This window comes from Maniola jurtina, chromosome 5 (assembly GCF_905333055.1).
Source record: "Maniola jurtina chromosome 5, ilManJurt1.1, whole genome shotgun sequence".
Classification (NCBI taxonomy): Eukaryota; Metazoa; Arthropoda; class Insecta; order Lepidoptera; family Nymphalidae; genus Maniola; species Maniola jurtina.
Window position 1 is genome coordinate 10,799,845 of NC_060033.1, and position 20,082 is coordinate 10,819,926.

General features: G+C 36.3%; 1 protein-coding gene across 2 annotated transcripts; it reads right to left on the reverse strand.

Annotated features, from left to right (window-relative positions):
* Nucleotides 1–1,718: 1,718 nt before the first annotated feature.
* Nucleotides 1,719–18,239, reverse strand: LOC123865253 (retinaldehyde-binding protein 1-like). 2 transcript variants are annotated; one of them, XM_045906203.1, is made up of 6 exons: nt 18,017–18,239; nt 4,473–4,733; nt 3,881–4,102; nt 3,229–3,422; nt 2,624–2,740; nt 1,719–2,018 (listed from the first exon to the last, which is right to left on the reverse strand). In XM_045906203.1, exons 2-6 carry the CDS (start codon nt 4,723–4,725, stop codon nt 1,776–1,778), a joined length of 1,029 nt encoding a protein of 342 aa, XP_045762159.1. In that variant the 5' UTR covers nt 4,726–4,733; nt 18,017–18,239; the 3' UTR covers nt 1,719–1,775. The 2 variants fall into 2 exon arrangements, with proteins under 2 accessions (XP_045762159.1, XP_045762160.1); XM_045906204.1 differs by lacking the exon at nt 18,017–18,239 and adding an exon at nt 9,984–10,114.
* Between the last annotated feature and the right edge of the window lie 1,843 nt (nt 18,240–20,082).

Below are 20,082 nucleotides of genomic sequence, written 5' to 3' on the forward strand. Positions count from 1 at the left end.
GAAGCTTTTAACTAAGCAGAGACTATCCATCGATTCGATCTAAATCTAAATCGCAGTGCATACCAACAGCTAATCGGATTATAAATCTCGAAAAGATTCAATCAGTTTTGACCCACTAGCACCCAAACCCATATACATTTTACTCTTTAAGCACCCGTCAGCCAACCACACTCGACAGCACAGCGCTATGCGCTCAAATGCAAATGCGTGCGTGGAAATAGTCTTATCACTTTCGATTGCATGCAGCTAAATAAATTGTCAATAATAAGATTTGCGAGACATGCCGCGATACGAGCTACGACCCGCGTATATACGAGTTACGAGTGTAGGTACATCGGCTATATCCGTGTTCTATGAGAGGGTATTTTCTAAGGTTGAAATGAATTGACTATCAACCTGAAAAAAGTGCATCGAAACCTAACAACTTTGACGGCGTCCCGCGGGAAGTGTCTTTTTCCGTGGATTTTTCAAATAATTTCTTTTATATAAACCTTGTCCTGACAATACAAACAACAAAAAAGAAATATCTAATTTGATAAAGTCGTTCTTAAGTTATGGTGTAACCAAGGAAAATAGGGATTCATTTTTATATTAAAAAATTATAATTTTGTAATGAGTACTTAGTACATACTAAAGTATTTAAAAAATTATATTTTTAATCCTAACTAGCTCTAACCTGGATCAAATTTCAGCTAGGTTGTTACCGTACGAAAGGTGGACGGTATTAGTATTATCTATGATGGCCTGGTTTCCTTATTCGCACTCGAACTATAGAAGTAGGTAGCTACTTATATAATATGATCGAAGTAATCGATCATCGAAATGATCGAGTTATCCCGATACCAATGATCGATTAACAGAGCTTTAGTCGCTGTGATATACAACTAGCTTATGCCGTGACGTCGTCCATATAGACTACACTTTAAAACCCCTACTGTACTCCCTTAAGGGTTGAAATTCAAAAATCTTTTGCCAATTTTCAGACCGATCCATATTGTTGTCTGAGCTGTGCCTTGATATATCAGTCAGTCAGTCAGTGACCTTTCCCTTTTAATACCTGAGAAGATAAAGTTCCTATATTTTATGCAAGTGTTAGATAAAAATAAAACCAATACTTTCCTTTCTCGTCCTTTTATTTTTAAAAGAATATGCTTATTTAATTCTAAAGTGCCTATTCCACAAAAAAGTATCTAGTCTAACACTATGTAGGTAGAAAATTAACAAGAAACAGAACATAAGAAGATGTTATATAAAATTTAAGCAGCAGTCAGGTTGTCATGTCGTTATTATTTTCACCTATAGTAGACTTGCTAATAAAAATGCTCTAAGAAATCAATGTAATTAACTTTTACATTGATATCATTAGTTTAAGAATGGTAACGTGACTCCACCGACGGCTGCCACTTATATTACTAATTTCTATACAAAGTTACAAAATAGATAAGGCACTATTCACAAAATAGGTATAAGAATATTATTAGCTTTATTTATACTTACACAAATGTATCACCAATTACATACATTATATTTCCAACATTACATAGTTAATCATGAGATCGAATAAATGAAAACGTCGGCAACACATAACAGCTACGAGAACTATTGATATAGTTACTACAATAATAAACATAATACAATATATTTTGAAAGTCAAGTACTTTAATATTTAGATTTTAGGCGATGAATAATCGTACCAGTTGTTATTGGTTTAAATATAGATGAGTATTAAAATTACACGCTCTTTATTTTAATTAAACTACAGCTAACTACCTAATCTAATCCAGTTCCAATTTTCTGAATGATCCAGCAGTTGAGTGTATATCTTGAGTTAAATCATTTTTTTCCAGGGCATACAAATCTACGCACATATCGTCTAAAGACAATAAATCCTCTCTATGTTTCAAAAGTTTTCGTTTTAATTCTTCGATCATATCCCTCAAAGGAACTGTGCCACCATACTCTTTCGGCAAAATAGCAGAATCAACATACTTCATTAAGTCTTCAGAAGTTCGATGGAACTGCAAATAAATAAATTAAAAAGCTTCTTGAAAAATAAACTACCCCAAACTTATGAGCTCATAATTTAAAGAAAATAATACTTTATTACAAAATGAAGGTACTTATGCTTCTAATGGACGTAATAGAGTCCTACACAGACTGTTATGGACGTGGCCAAAATAGTAACCAGAGTTTAGCAATAAATCGGGTCTATCATTTATGGTATCTATTTTCGGATTAAATATTCCATTTTTAAAATGGCGGGCAGCGGGAATTTTAAATTACATGCTTCTATACTATAATATTAAAAAGAGGTAAAGTTTGTACATTTGTTTGTGGGAAGTAATCTCTGGTACTGAACCGATTTTGAAAATTCTTTCACCAGTAAAAAGCTTTATTATTATTAAATTATATATTATTATTGTTTTAATTACAGATCCCTACGAAAATTGTAATGACTCTAATGAGCTACCCGTGCTATACCGGGCTGGGTCGCTAGTAAGTAATTTGTAAACTTGTACATTGAAAAATTTATACGATTCAAATAATTGTCTCCTCTTTTATTATTTGCATAAGTACTGAGATGTTATGGGTTTTTATGTAGATAAATATAAAATATTTTTACCAAAACACGATCCTTCAGTTTATCGCTGAGCAATGAAACTGCGAACTCGAAGAATTTGACGCCATAGTGCGGTATGTTCACAAAGTGAGTGCGCTTGTGACGCATTGGGGTGGAATTCTGAGGACAGATAATAATAGCCACAGTTAAAAAACAATTATTGAATACGCTAGGTAACTATTATAATATCATCGTTCCTTAATCTAAGGTTATGTCACTATCGATTTTCTTTATCGATTGCAATCTAAATGACGATATCTGCAATGTCCATGTCTAGAAAAGTTATAAAATAACATATAAATATGGGACTGTAGGTAGGTATCTTCTTAGGCCTCGTCACATCCAATCCATCCAAGAAAAAAATGCTAAAGAAATCATTTTTCTTTCCATCGAGCCACACAAGAGCAACGGTGTGACTCGTTGGGAATTCAAATGGATAAAAAGTTTGCAAATTAGTAACAGTGTCACTCGATGGGAGAAAAATTCGATGAATTCACAACGAATCACACTGTGACTCGTTGAGTGTGACTCGTTGGGCACCCATCATTGACAACGTGCGTATATAGCGTGGCACGTTCAACCATAGCTAAACGATCATCGTATCTTACCTGTATACAGTTCAGCATTATTCGAACATCGGTCAGCGACCAGAGGCTGACGTGCGGCATCTGCATGCCGGCCTCGTCGTTGACGTGCGTGTAGCCGAGCAGCTGCGAGCGTGGCTCGTCCAACAGAAGCTCCACGATCATCGAGTGCACGCGCGCCATTACACTGCTATCATACACGTGCGGGTCGAAGCGACCTGAAATGCGGTATCAATGCATTTACAAAGCATTTTCTATCTATCAACGGCTATTTATCTTTTTCTTAAAATTCCGTAACTTTTAGTAATACTAAATCTTATAAAACATCCTATATTTACGTAAAACTTTTAAAATGGCATCCTATTCAGCCTCTGGCTATGATATCAATCTTACCCGTCTCTACTGTGCGAGAAACTAAAACGATAAGTTTTTTTTTAATTTTTAAAAGTATTTAAAAGAATCCATCCCCTAGTTAGTATAATAGTGACCTGTGATTCGTCTTTCCCCCCCGACTAAGCATAAAGCTTATACTAGGAGTAGGTAAGTACGAGTGTGCAACGGGTGGGGTTTGAACCGCCAACCTTTAGGATACAATGCACTCTACTCCATTGAGCTTTCTAAGGCTCTGTGTGCGAGTAGGTAGGAATAACAACTACAATATACCCATGCAGTTTACCCATGCATGATAAGACGACTCTCCGTCCTTCCGAGTCTCGTTTCGGCAGAGGAACCAAATACCCGGCGTCAATAACCGCTGCTATCTTCGGATCTAGGGGGTCAAGCTTCTGGAACCAATGCGGGTACATTTGCCGGATGGTGAGGTAACGCTCCAACATGGAACAGGCTTGTGGGATGGAGTACTTCTTTGTGCGTAGGAATCGAAGCAAGAAGGGTGCATCTGTGAAAAAATGTACCGTATTATTAATAAAAAAATTCGTAAGCTCTTGCTATACTACTGACTTGGCGCGTGTTTACATCGTCAACTTGCTGACATGCCTTATTTAAAGATTCCTTCAATTAGTCCAATAAATGTGGTTGAAATAATAGTTAGGTAGTAAGGGGTATGTATCTACCTAATACCTAACTACTATTTCAACAGATAAAGTATGTTAATAACTATCTATTTCTATTAATTTATCAGTAGGTCTCCTGGCAATTGTTGCAATATTCAAGCGGAAATTACGAAATATAGGGTGTGTGGACAGGTGCCTGGACCAGCCCTGCCTTACTGCATAATTTGCAATTTCAAAATTTAATAATAAACATACCAGTTCTACATTTCTTGATTGCAGGATGTTTCTCAATAAAATGCCTCATTTGCGAAAGGGCCTGTTCTCTGAGCGCCGCATCCTCTCTTATATCTATTCTGGCTCTTTCCCTTAATTCTGGTGGAAGTTCTCCAGTTTCCCGTTCGTTGTTTTCCAAAATAGCAAGTCTTTCGTCATCGGTCAGTCTTGGAGCGTCTGGTTTGGGTTTGTGCTCCCTTCGACATTCTTCGGGCTGGAGGACGGAAGTCGCCATATTGGTACCTGTAAAAAAAATTGATGTTCTTTTTGAGAATAAACTTCTTTAAACCGACGTAATCCGAAAAATTATGATTTTAACATGTTTTATATTCCTAAACTAGCTTTTCCTTGCAACGTCTTCGTCCGCGTGGATTTAACGGAAACGTTCCAGCCTAGAAAAAAGAAAGAAAGAAAGAAGAGCCCGTTAAAATTTCTTGAAATCATTTCTTGGTGCGTGTCTAGAAGTTGTATAGTATACTTCTATACTTACCTACCTATAATGTAGAAGAACATGCAAAACTCAAGTAATGTGATAATGATAAATAAGTAGGTATAATGAAATGTGAATTCTTCTGTTTATTCTTTTATAGATAGGTAGGTAAGCATACCTGCTTACGCACTTAGATATAAAATTACGGATACTTTTCTAAAATGTGCACTATCTCATCCTCCAACCCGCCCATCATCATTATCAAGTCAGGAGTCCAGACTCCAGGCCAAGCTCAGACTTGAATATTTTAAGCTAACCGATGACGCCTGCGACAATTTAATATGCATACCTAACTAATAAATGTTTTGTTGGCTCTATCTAATTTTATCATTATTATGCAAATAAAACAAGTTCAACCGGAATCAATTGCAATTTTTTATGGCTGCGACTAGATTGTTTGTCTAATTCTAGTTTCTACATAATACAATATGTATATTACATAGTAAGTATATTTTAAAGGAAAATAAAAATATAATTTCCGCTGTGCAGTTAATTTAATGTAAAGTGTTTTTCATTTGTGTCTACTGTCTGAAATTGATAGGGCGCACACACACAAGTCACTGTGCAAAATTTTTGTTTGGGCCTATACATGGCCTACATCATTATGGTGGGCTTTCGACATTACAAACAGGTGCGACTTCTCTAGAATTTACATGGCACAAGAAGACAAAATTCTAGACTCTAGATTGTAGTCTAGAACTTCTATAAGATACTGTAAGCAAAAAGTGTGAGCGCGCCCTATGATTTAAATAATGTTATTTTGTCTTTTACTTGTAGATACATAGTATAGCCTAGTGGTTAGAACGTCTACCTCCTAATAGGAGGTCGGAGGTTCGATCCCGGGCACGCATCAGTAGATAACTTTTCGGAGTTAAGTGCGTTGTAAGTAATTAAATATCACGTCTTGCTTTAAAGGTGAAGGAAAACATCGTGCGAAAACCTGCATGCCTGAGAGTTCTCCATAATGTTCTCAAAGGTGTGTGAAGTCTACCAATCCGCATTTGGCCAGCAGTGTGGTAAACTATGTCCAAAACCCTTCTCACTCTGAGAGGAGACCTATGCTTAGTGAGCCGGTAATAGATTGAACATGATGACATAGTATTAAGTACATTATTCAGTGCTTTTACGGTTAGTTTACACAGATATTAAGTAAATGTTATATAAAGTAAGTAGGTAAACCCGCTAGGTATACTACCTAATAATAATATGTTACCTATGTTATATCTACTATGACATCCTTTGCGTAAGCACTACATAAAGACAGCCATGTTTCTCGTTGCATAAGAATGATGGGTGACTTGTGAAGTGGGTCAATAGATTATGGTCTGAGAGTTTCAATGTTGAAACCCAAGCAGCCGGGTGATTCCAGTTTTCGAATCGGTCGCGCTGGCCGACTTTCGCAAAGTTGTGGTTTTGAGCTACTTTATTTAAGATGTACGCGACATTACTGAGAGTGTAGACTCTACAGTTCTACACAATAGATGCACAGTTTAAAAATCATCCATAGCATAATATAATATTAGTAACTGGCTGATGCCCGCGACTTCGTACGCGTGGGTATAGGTTTTTAAAAATCCCGGGGGAACTCATTGATTTTTTCCCACCCAACTCTGCCAAGTAGTTTTTCGTGAAAAAGTAACAAACACACACACATACACACAAACTTTTGCCTTTATAATATTAGTGTGACAGTGTGATGTGAAGTGTGAAATTATAAATGCGAAAGTTAAAAAGAAGGGGATACCGTCTTTTTAACCGATTTCGACAGTATAAAAAAAGTTTGCATCCCGGAGATGGATACAGGCTACTTTTCATCCCGCAAAGTTAAAGAGTTCCCACGGGATTTTAAAATAACTTAGGGCATCAGCTAGGGAAAATAATAACGAATGGTCAATTTTTTTTTGTTAATTTACGGGGTGGCAAACCTTATTAGCCAAGTGCCTCAGAATACATAATACTCGTAGCAATAGTGTACACCCCCAGACTATGCCTAGTGCCATAAAGCAGGATAGGACCGTGCTTGGAGTTTGGACATAAGCATAGATATTATAAAAGACTGTATGCTATAGGGTAGAGGCTATGCCTTAGTTATAGTATTATTTGGATTTCTGTGTACATAAGTAATAGAAAGGTACAGGTACATATCATTTGTTTTCTAGAAGTCAATTTAAATTTTCTTTGGGACCTACCTACCTAGATTAAAAATGTTTTTTTATCGTTTTTAACTTTTTTTTTCAAGTAGACCGTAACTAATACCTATGCTGATAATTTTACTTGTGACCTTGGCGAAAGGACAAAAATATGTCAACAGGTTTGGCTAATTCAATACGTTCGAGAATATTTCCATTCGCTACCTACCAGTTATACTTATCTACATATAGATAAGTAGGTATAGCTTATAGGTTTCGGATTTGTATCACAGAGAACAGGATTTAAAAGATATTTTTTAGAATTTAAAATTTAAAAAAAAAGCAATGTAAATAGGAAAGCATAAGAACCCGGGAAGCGCGGGTGACGTGCGGGTGTGCGGGGCGGTCCCCCTGCCGCATACCCCGATTGCCATCTCGACCTGTCGCGTATTGCTTGCTTATTACGTATTCGAACAATCACTGATCGTGAATTGTGATGTAGCGTAGAGTTGTACCCGTATCTTTATTAGGTAAGTACCGCAATAATTGTTCACGGATCGCGAAATGAAAGCGAAATGCTCATTTTATATTGCCATTGTCAAAAACACTTTTACTGTGACGTGAAAGGCGAGTGAAAGTGTACGAACGTGTGAGCCGACTTGAAGGTCAAAAGTTTAGCTTAAACTCGGAGCAACATTCTTACATAAGGATGTAAATTGATCAAAGGCAAATAGGTGACCGCCCATGGTGATCGCATATTTTATTATCAAGAGACTACCCGTAAAAACAACAGGAGAGCGCATTGTAGCATTGCAATGAAAACGCATGTGACAGCAGTTCGATTGCGGTAGAGTGACAGCTACAATGTCACGATCGCAATCACCTCTGATTGGTTGATGCTCACTCACTATTGGCTCACTATTGCAACAACAATATCATTTTAGCCAATAACAACAATTGCGATTGTAATAATGATTGAGGCAGGTTTTACGGAATCGAGCTACTGATTCGGTCGTACCGATAGCATTGAATAATTAATTCTGATCAGGGATCACTAAGTTAAGCTGATTCCTAGTTCCATGATCGGGAATCGGCATGACTAGGCCAGTGGAACCCATATGACCTCGGCTGACGTCAGTAACGCCTCTATATACCTATCGTGTAAATGTCGGGTAGAATAAACGTGGCTCTCTTCTAAAATCAATGCTTGATCTTCTCCGGCAGCCGAGTGCATTATGTAATCTGTATTTTTATTTATTTATTTGCATAGGTACAAATTTTGAAAATTCTTTCACCAATAGAAAGCTACATTATTCCTGAGTGACAGTATATTATAGTATATAGAGTTTATTTTATATTCAAAAATTATACTTTAATTTCAAAAAATTTGAAATCCTTGCGAAAATTGTAATAAACGTACACGCCCCGCACGTACACGGGTACGTGCGGGGCGGCTCGCTAGTTGCACATTAATTAATTATTAAGTAGGTGCCTAAATGTTTTGCTCTATTTTGCAAATTTTCGTAAGATGACCCACTAGGTATCAGAAATCAGATTCTATTTATGTGTCGCTCAACATTCTTTGTTCGTGACATTACAGCTAAATACAATAGCAATATCAATAAATCCATTTAAAGTCCACTTGCGTAGGTACCACTTACGTGTTCACTGGTCAACTTTATTTTCAAACGCATCTAAGCTAAACTCATTCTTAAGTAAACCAAATTAAGTTTAAAATGAACTGCAAGTAAGGAGGTAAGTTCAGGAACCTACTTTGCCTTCATCAGAAAAATGTGAAATTAGAATTTGTAGTTTCATCTAACGTAAACTGTACCTGTACCTAACTATTACAGATAATGCGATTTCACTTTTTCTTCTAAGAAAAAGTAAATTCTAATGAAGTTCAAACTATTCAAGAGTTCTACAACTGGCATGGACTGGCGGGCAATGTAAGCAGCTATAGATCTATCTATTATTTACCGATGACTGGTTTGATATCTTGAGCTGATGAGAGATGATAATATAATATGATATGTACTAAAATAAAACCTACGGAGTACATAATATATGGATGGATCAGGGACGGACGAAGGTTGTTCCAGCAATCGAGTAGGGAAAATTTTAAATTCAACTGTCATAACTAGGTTGCTACCATAGACATACTAGTTTTCGCTACGCTCAAAGACTGACAAAGCGAGGGAGCGAAAGGTAGTTAGATAAGACCATAGACGTACAATTTTCGCTTATGGTTGCTACATACCTAACTCATAAAGTCATAATTTATCATTGTTAAAATCAGTTTCCTTCGGTCGAACTTCCTTATTTATTTATTAGTTAGTTACCTACATAAGGTACCGGAAATATGTAAGTACATAATGTTAATGTAAGTAATAGTCGTACTACATACCTAGTTTTACTATAAGTATTATTTTAAGACTAGATGATGCCCGCAGCTTCGCCCGCGTGGATTGATCAGATCCCCTGCAGCATCACGGTTGAGGGGTTGGAATCCAAATTTTTTTTGGAACAATGCCGCAAAGTTCAAATCGGTTCAGAAATCTCGGAGATATCAGTGTACATATATGTGGAAAAACACAACTCCTCCATTTTTTTAAGTCGGTAAAAAAAGTAGCCTTTGTTACTCCTTGGTTAATCTTCTACTTGTCTGTGAAAATTCCGTCAAAATAGGTTCAGCATTCCGAAGATTAGCCCGTTCAAACAGACAGACATTTCAATTTTATTTATTAGTATATATATAGATATAGATTAAGTTCCCTTTTTTCACAAGCTGACTGCTGAAAATGTATTCGTCAAATCTGTGTAAGTATTATGTTGTAATAAAATTAAGTCGGTGAATAAATAAACTGGACTTACGAAATTACATTTCGGCTGCAAAATTCGGTATCCCTCGCGCACGTCACGTAATAAACCTACGCCGAGTGGGACTGCGCGGTCGATGCACCGGCCCACCGTTAGCTCCCGAAATATAGGGCCCGGTGGATAGCCTGCATTACATAGGTACTTAGGTACTATGTATGTGCATCAAAAGTATAATGAGTTCTAAAGAAACTCTTTTGTACACTAACGATGTACATGGCTGGTGGTCTGTGACATGGCTCTACCAGGTACCTACCTACTTAAGGTAAAGTCTACCTTATCATATCACATTAAGGAATAATTTTTATCTGAGGAGTAAATATGACGTATTGGCAGATTTCCTATATATAAAACCTGTCAAACCTTCCAGATAAAAGTTATTTGACGATTGAAAAATCGGCCCCCCTCGAATATAGGTACTACTACGCGACTTAGCTTGTAGTAGCATAGCGCAATAGTTATACGCGACAGGAATAGATGGCAATTGGGGTGGGTACACCCCGCACACCCGCACAGCCACGGTTAGCGCCCCGCGCTGACTCGTACGGGATGACGCGAGTGACGTGCGAAAAACAATACCTATTGATGCAAAATAAAAGTGTACCACTTATCCACTCATAAAGGCTAGTTTAGTCATGATAGAATCCGCGCGGATGCGTATTGAGTACCTTCCGCTAACCGCGTGAAACTTTTTAACCGACTTCAAAAAGGAGGAGGTTCTCAATTCGTCGGAACCTTTTTTTTGGTTGATCTATTCTTGTAAAAAGCATATCCTACAACTGAAAAAGACGCTGAATAATTTATCAACATTTCTTTTTTTTTTACTAATTAAACCATTCAAAATAATAAACCATTACATAATTATGTTTTTAATGGTTGTTGTTTTGTAACTTTAGATTAGTCAATAGATACATAGGTATACTGCATAGGTAGGTATACCAACTTAATGTATCCGTAGCTGTTGATGAAGATACTGTCCATTTCATACATCATCTATCAACAGTAAATATCTACAGTATCTTCATACATATCTTCATCTTTATGTGTATACGTACGTATATCAAATATACGTACGTATACATAAAATACATAAAAGCAACTGAAAACAAAGGTAGTTAATGGAAAAAAAATTGGAGTTCGTTTGAGGTCGTTGCCCGGACCGTTACTCCCGAATCGCAACCGTCCCGTGGGACAGCTTGTTTAGAGATCTGCTGGGAAATACGAAACATTTAAACTTCATTTATCGCCGTGAAAAGACTTAGGTGCAAGGTTTTTAGAAGTTGATGACAAAGATTAGTGTAGGTAATCGACTAAACTGGTACCTAGAGCGACGCTTCACGACTAGAACTTTAATCCGATTCGTGCAAATTCTACACAACCGCTAAAATAGCCACTGATAGAAGAAAATAGCTAAACGGCTGATCTTTTTAGACTAGGTTGATGACAAACAGTAGTCTAATCGACTAAACTGATATCTGGGGCGAGGCTTCATGACTGGTACCTTAATCCAATTCGTGCAAATTCTTCATAATCGCTCAAATAGCCACCGATAGAAGAAAATAGAAACTGATCCACTCAAGATGTAAGAGTCAACTGGAGAGAGAGAGGAAGAGAGAGAGAGAGAGATACGTTATTTTTTGAAATAAAATTATCCTCTTTTTGTGCAGAACCTGTAGTTGGATAAAAAGTTTCACTTCAAACCTACACAGATTTTCTTCCGCATGCACAACAGTGCACTGTGCACATGGCGTTGACACGAATTTAAACTAGCTTCATATCTGATGCATTTTTAATATTTTACGCGTAAACTTGCCCCCTTTTTGACTTTAAATTGCCTTTTCTTGCCTAAATATCAATTAAAATAACCATAAAGAGTCGTGATTAGACTCACGCACAAGAGGCCGATTTAAGATAGGTAAAATAAGTATAAATAAATAATGTTATATTTGGTCCAATGTTATTACATATACGATATATTATGATGTTTGTGTATACATACATAATACATGGCCCTACGCCGAAGTATTTTAACAAGTCGAAGATCACACTCATAATAATCTCTTAGGTATAACATAAATAGGTATGACGTGCCATCAACACTAAATAAAGATAATTGCAAATAATTAAATTAGCCCATTTAAAATATCCTCACGACAACCTGTGGGTAATTCATTGACATCCATATATGGTCCAATTATAGTGAACACAATATATACTTATGCACCAGGAAAACAGAAATGTAAAGAAGATTTATTGGCAATGTAAGGCAAGGATGGCTGCAATTTTTGCTTATGGAACCTATAGTGAAATCGTTGACCTCAATTTACCTACACGATCTTTATAAAAAACAATCGAATGATAAAGAGCTTCTCTTAAATTATCTGCAGTTTGGACATACTTATGAAGTACTACAGGATGCCCGCGCATTCGCCCGCGTGGATTCCGGTTTTTTTAAATCCCGTAAGAACTCTTTTATTTTCCGGGATAAAAAGTAGTCTATGTCCTTCCCCGGGAATTATCCCAAGTCTGTACTCATTAAAATCGGTTCAGCGGTTAGGCCGTGAAAACGTAGCAGACAGACAGACAAGATGCGAAAAACACAGTAGTAACGATTGCCGCAGCTGCATATCGCAATACTGTTTAATTCAGATGTTTTAACAGAAAACCGATATATTTCGCCATATTTATGTTTCAAGTCATTTTGTAATTTTCTTATTCAAATAAGCGTGAAAGTTCAAGGTAAGGCAATTTAGAATACTATATACATACAACTTTTAAGAAACAGTCGACGCAACCGCAATTTCAAACGGTCATCGCGGCCACGGTATTTTCTATGATGCGTAGATAATTTAGAAATTCTCATTTATGTCCAATGAATTGAGATATTAGTATCGTAATTGGTAACCTATAACAATCTGATCCAGAATCTAGATTCCAAAACCTGAAACTGGACAGTTACCACCATCGATACCACATACGAAGTCAATATTGAACTTTGTACATTAAAAGCCTACAAAGACGTTTAAAAATAAGGCACAGGTTACCTATTTAGCTTTCATAGCTTTATCTCATGAAGTCATGGGAATTCGCTAGCAAGTCTACAGAAACACATTATATTGCAATATGAGTTTAATTTTTATTCACATAAAAGTGTTTCAAGTTTGAGCATAGCGTAATGCAGGGAAAGTCCGGACTAGCGAAGCAGAATGGGAACGGACCGTGAGTCATGCCGTTATAACGTGTAATGCACTTAGCTCAGTTTTCCTGAACAAAGCAATACAGCTTTGTATTACTATGGCTCAAATACTGGATAAGCTTATTATTAAAGCTACGAATATGTTTTATTTACTATTCGTTACGAGATATCTTTGATGAAAAAAATGCCAGTCAGTTAGGGCTGCCGACATTTAAAAAACTTAAAACTGAAATAACAGTGGCTTTATTTGGATTTTCAAATTAATTGTAGTATCAAAAACTAAAATCTCATAATCTGTAAATTAAAACTATTTCTTAACTTAGTTTACTTACTTAAATTGGTTTAATTTTTGCATCTATCATGAAATTTTTACCCATCCCAAAATCGCCCAACACGCCTTAGCAATTTGTGCTCACTTCAAAATTGTGAGAAAACTTTTATCTCAGCCGAATCCATTATAGGAATCACACATTATTATAATGCGAGTAGGTAGTTTGATTCAGATTAATTTATTTAACATTCAAGTCATGGCGCGCAGGCATGAGGCACATATTTTTAACCCCCGACCTAAAAAGAGGGGTGTTATAAGCTTGACGTATGTATCTGTGTATCTATCTGTGGCATTGTAGCTCCTAAACTAATGAACCGATTTTAATTAAGTTTTTTTTTGTTTGAAAGGTGACTTGATCGAGAGTGTTCTTAGTACAATCCAAGAAAATCGGTTCAGCCGTTTGAAAGCTATCAGTTCTTTTCTAATTACTGTAACCTTTACTTGTCGGGGGTGTTATAAATTTTTAATTTACACTTGTGAAAGATGTGCTTGCTCCATAAAAACTGCTATTTCTCAGCAGTAATTATTCAAAGATTTGAATTGTTCAGTAATTATAATAAGACGCGAACAATCATTATCTAGCAGAAAGTCGCCATTCTATTTTGCGCATATGCATGCAGAAGTGCCCAATTAGTGTTAACATGTGTATAAAATTTCACGGCTGCATTTCAGATGACAGCCTGCGTTACGTTCTAGTTCACATACACCGTTCATTATAATTTGTTTATCCGCGCTTCGCAGATTTTTGGGGTGGATTAGTAAATGCTTCTGTTTTATGCACAGAATTACGAATAATATAAAGACACGTTATGTGTACAATTTGCAGTTATCTAGAGCGAGTGTGGTGTGATCGCGTTTTTAAAAGATGCAATTTAGTAAAGCAACCTTTCCCATTAATAAACTATCGTACAGCTATATTATGTAACTAGCTGATGCCCGCAGCTTCGCCCGCGTGGATTGGTCAGATCCCCTGCAGCATCAGGATTGAGGAGTTGGACTCCAAATTTTTTATGAAACAATGTCGCCAAGTTCCTCTATCGATTAAAAAAAAATTACAGAAATCGGTTCAGAAATCTCGGAGATTTCGCTGTACATAGGTTGAAAAACACAACTCCCTTTTTGAAAGTCGGTTAAAAAAGTAGCCTATGTTACTCCCTGGTCAATCCTCTACTTGTCTGTGAAAACCCCGTCAAAATCGGTTCAGCCGTTCCGAAGATTAGCCTTTTCAAACAGACAGACAGACAGACAGACAGACAGACAGACAGACAAAAATTTTAAAAACGTTGGTATCGTTCAAATAACCATATGAGCTTAATATGAGGTAGTTATTTCGAAATTACAGACAGACACTCCAATTTTATAATAGTATAGATTACTTAAATGGGCCGTTTGTGTAGTTCCATGCTGACACTTTAACGAGACACAACTTCGAAGTTGACTAATATCGACAAGCAAGTTGAGCTAAAACTAGAAACAAGCAACGAGAAGCGAGTGTCATAGTTGAAATAGTTTTGTCGCTGGGCTAATAAGCCAGAGTGTGCCTGTGCGACGCGCGGCGAGTTTGATCGTCAAGAGAGCGTCGCTGAGCGATTTTTTCATTGCTAGCAGCTAGCACTAAGTCACTTTGACAAATTAGTGATAAGAAAACTCTCGCTGGCAGATCGACGATTAATATATTTATCTCTTTTATTGATACGGAATCACACATGAATTATACGTTTCTTGAGCGAGAAAATAGTCGATGACCGCCACAAGTGCCTAAAATGTGAATATTTAGCTCCCTTCAAGTAGATATTTCTCTGGTATTGGCTAGGTGTAAATAAAGTCAAGCCTTAAAGGAAATCTGTGTTGTCGTCATAACTAATCAACACCATAACGCTAAACGCGCCTTGTGTAATCGAATAGAGCTATAAAACATGAATTATGCGTGCCAATATAATCTTTACTACACATGTAATAGGTACCATAATGGCATCATTGTATCACCGATCCATAGATCATAATCACTGACTTCTACAGTAGTGCAAAAGCCTTGCCAATGGTAAAATCGCTCATGGCAATTTAATTTTTATGCTGTAAGCAGCACGTGCTTTAATAGCTTGTGTTGATTAGTATAATCGAAGGTTATGGTTTTAAGTAATATGGAAATCCACTATTTGTCTCGAAGCCCAAATTGGGAGACAATGAGGCAAATAGGTCATTGTTTTAGCGACATAACTGGAAATAGCTCATTAACTATATTAACATTTTTTCTGTAAGTACCTACTTATTAACATTAAGAATTCATGAAATAATTTATGTAAGTAATTTAAATATTTGCTATAAGCAAATTAAATCAAGACTGAAATAGATAATAAATTGATATCGTAAGCACGAATTTTATCCGCGCGGTCAAATCTCGATGTATGTGCATGCCTTATGGCTTGTAGGTTTTAACTTTCAAGCGCAGGCGACGTTTAATTATTATGTGGTTTTATTTTCCGTGACTAATTCCTACTTTCAGTTCGTCAGCAAAAAATGCTTTTATGAGTTAACTTGGCCAAGATAAGTAGGTACGCTGTACGGCCAAAGAAAAGAGGTAGGTACTGGTAGAGGTATATGCACTTGCATAAAATTATAAATGACACGACAAACTGATACCTATACTTTACGAGCTATAAAAATAATAATACCATTTGAGGAAATTATTATTCTGGTAGCTATTTAAATAAAAAGAATAAAGACCTTCAATAAGCCTTCGATATACGAGTAGTAGGTATCCTGTCCGGCCACTTTTTCGCGCAAGTAGGTAGGTACCTACTATCTGCATAAACCTTGATATAAGATAGGTATCTTAAAGTTAAAGGGAAAATTACTTTCAAAAACATGCTACTGTAATGGACTAAGAGCCAGCGCTTGCCAGACCTTGGTTATTTTATAAAGCTGGCAGTTTCTCTGCGTATTATTCCCAACACGGGAGGAGCGATCAGCGACTATGAAGTTTGGATCATGGTGGATTTAAGAGATATCAGGTAATAAAGGTGTAAAAAATCTTACGTCAAAGTATAAAGTCTATTTTTTTTTAGTTATTTCTTCGGAACAGATGCATTGCCAGACACAGACTTAAGTGTCAGGACACAGAAGCCCTTAAAGTTTAAAAGTTTTACTATTTTAAACACCACTAGCTTTTCGGAGATTAGCATTAAAGGTGACGGAAAACAGTATGGGGGAACCTGGCATGCCTGAGGACTGAGAGTTCTCCATAATGTTCTCAAAAATATGTGAAGTCTGCCAATCCGTACTTGACCAGCATCAACAGCGTCACAAACCCTTCTCTTTTTATCCGACTACGGCAAAGCCAAAAGGAAGGGTTATGATTTTAGCAGTCTATGTATGTATGTATGAGTGTATGTATGTTTGTACCCAGATTCTGTGTGTTCCACCTAGCGCCTAAACTACTGGGCCGATTTTGATGAATGAGGTGTCAATCGATTCGTCGTAAAGGTCCGGGTGACATAGGCTACATTTTATACGAAAAAAATTGACCTAACGGATGTTAGGTACATGAAAAAAAAATTTGCTATTGTATCGAGTGAAGTGTCAAATGAAAGAAGAGAAAATTCTGAGTTCATAAATATAAATGTACTTCAACATTAAATTCTACCAAGCGACAGAAAAATAATTTTACTACTTATATAATATTTCAGCGTTTAACGATCGCAATCGGGTTTTAGTTTTCAACTTTATCTTGTATATGAGAAGACCCGTGCTCATTAGTGAGCCGGCGATGGGTTGATGATAAATATTATGTACAGCTACAGCATCGATAGAGAACTTTCTTTATCGAAGATATTGTAGGTACAGGCTCCAATAGTTCAACGGTGAAGAATGGTCAAATCTCACTCGTTGGTCCATGTATTTTGGGTGCATCCTCCTAAAAGTAGTTATTTTATTTAGATTTTGGATACAACTACTTATGTACCTGAAGGTACCTATTTATTTACTTTTGTCTGACCGTTTTTCATAGGAGTTTCATTGACCATCCCGTAGGCCGTCGTAGCATCAGTTGGAAATCATTTCAACTTATTATAGAAATGAAATAAAATCGTAAATTCCATTTCTTTTACAGAAAGTAAAGAATCAATCCATACCTGTACCTACCTATCCTATAGAGTCGCTAAAATATCTAGTTTATAAAAATGTATGTGTCTGTTTATTCGTTAGGTACGATCGAAACTAAATATGGAATACTTATGCAATAGAACCTTAATAATAGAACCTTGCTCGAGTTTTCAAACACATTCCTAGCTAGCTCTAATATAAAATATTATGTAACTATAAGGGAAACGCGATAGTTCAGCGGTGTAAGGGCGGACTGAAATCAAATCGGTAATAAGTTCCTACTAAGTTTAAACTTTCGTCCCCATCGTTGGAATATTAACTAAGTATCTAATTTAATTCTAAGCACATTAGACACGGTATTTAATAAGCCATTTCTTAAGTACACTTTAAAAAAAATCTTACCAAAAAAAATTATTGGGGTCCACCAAAAATCCGATTTGGCAAATTCGATAAATAAATCCAAACGATGCTTTGCACTTCTTTTAAATTCACTATTTTATTCTACTGTATAATTTATTAATTTGAGTATATTAATATGTATTAATACTATTTATGTTTACAAATAAAATTACGATGGTAATAGTACCCACCGCAGCGAGTGTCGGTTTCACACTGGCGTGCCATAGAAATAGTAGGTCGCTCACACGACAATCTCATTATAGCCACTTTGGACTTTCTAAGGCCTGAAAAAATCTCTGAACACTCGTATTAAGCATCTGTGTAGTGGGTAAAATAAAAAAACAACATTGCATTTTCAAAAAAGTTAACCTAAGTATTCCCTGGCGCCTTTTCGATTCTCCACTTTTCGACCGGTTCTTGCGCATAGGCATCATCTCTCCGCCTCCGTTTTTCTAACTTTCTTTGACCTCAATATTAAGCGATCGGACGATTGGTACATTTTTTCGTAAGCGTTTTGTAGTGTAATGTTTTAGGTAGTTAAGGCGTTATCATTTTCTGATCGGTGCCGAAATTATAATTTGGCGCAAAAAGTGAAATTTAATGTTGGTATGGGGGAACCTCTAGCTACATCAATGGCTATGCCTAAGTAGTTTTGCGCTCAAAGATCCCATTACCTAAGGAAATATAATGGAGCTTGTAATATACTTAGTAGATAACCTAGGGATAATTTGATGGGTTAAAACAAGCTACCTAATATAAGTTCTCACTCTAGAGTGATTAAAGTATTTTAGCTTTTAACTCGTTAAGCTACTTATACCTACTTAGGTATTTACCCCTTAGTATTTGAACTACCTAGGTAAGTTGGTACTTTCTTCTTAATATTATTTTCCTGATTAGAACCCACAAAATGCGAGTTTATTATTAAATATCGTAGGTATATTTATCTACCTACGTATCTTCGCTTCCTGCTGAAACGGCTGAACAAATTTAGATAAAGATTTGATAAAAATATAGGTCATGTGCGGGCATGCGACGGGCCTGCCCGCGAAATTCAATGTCCAGTCTTTGTCCAGTTTAAGAAATTAGCTGTAGTATCGACTAATTTGTGAGAATAGTCGATACTAGAGCTAATTTCTTAAACTGGACCCTTTCAAGTAAAGATTTTTATATAAACCTGTAAGGATGATACTGCCACTGTCGCAATTAAAATACCATAAGTCTACGTTGTCGTATTAGTTTACAAATTGCGAAAAACCAAATAGGCGGGCAGGCCCTTCTTTGTTACGTGTAGAATTGCGTTTAGAAGTGTTTTGATAATAAGGTAGTTAGGTAGGTACCTACTTACAACGGGTACCTGATTTATTATTTACCTACTAATTTTAATTAACTATTAGGTAACTAGTTACTCTTATAGTAAAATCATTACTCGCTTCTTCGACCTTGTAACCAATGTAAGCTAAAGACTTTATATTACCGTGCTTAGGTAATGGAAGGCATTTGTCAGTAGGTAATAATAATTGCTTTATTATTAGCATCTTCGCTAACAACTAGTCAAATAATATTATAAAACTTATAAGTAGGTAGCATGCAATGTTTCACGTGCAATTTTATGCAAGAAACAATTACTTTTAGCAAGGCCAATTTAAAATAATCACATTTTTTAAGTAATAGCTACCTACGGTGACTTTTTAAATGGGTAGGTACCTAAATGTACCTAATTACCTAAGACTTACCTATCCTACATAATGTTAATTGCTATACTTACTTACTTCTAATAGTCTATAATTTTTCATTTTTTTACTGTAAGGATCAGGCTTCATATCTATCTCTTTTGGGTTCCGTACCTCAAAAGGAAAAACGGAACCCTTATAGGATCACTTTATTGCCTGTGTGTCTGACTGTCGTGACTGTCAAAAAACCTTTAGGGTACTTCCCGTTGACCTTCTTCTTCTCTCGTCTGGCTTTACAAAGATTAGCCAATGTCAAGTTTGTAGTTATTTGTAACATTGACCTAGAATCATGAAATTTGGTGGGTAGGTAGGTCTTATAGCACAAGTACAGGAATAAAT

What these genes read in the sequence shown, in the direction of transcription:
- LOC123865253 (XM_045906203.1), bottom strand. Translation starts at nt 4,725, where the DNA reads ATGGCGACTTCCGTCCTCCAGCCCGAAGAATGTCGAAGGGAGCACAAA. An exon ending in AATCAAGAAATGTAGAACTG is followed by an intron (nt 4,103 to 4,472) that starts GTATGTTTATTA and finishes ATTTTTTCACAG; the next exon opens with ATGCACCCTTCTTGCTTCGA. An exon ending in AACTGAAGGATCGTGTTTTG is followed by an intron (nt 2,019 to 2,623) that starts GTAAAAATATTT and finishes ATTTATTTGCAG; the next exon opens with TTCCATCGAACTTCTGAAGA.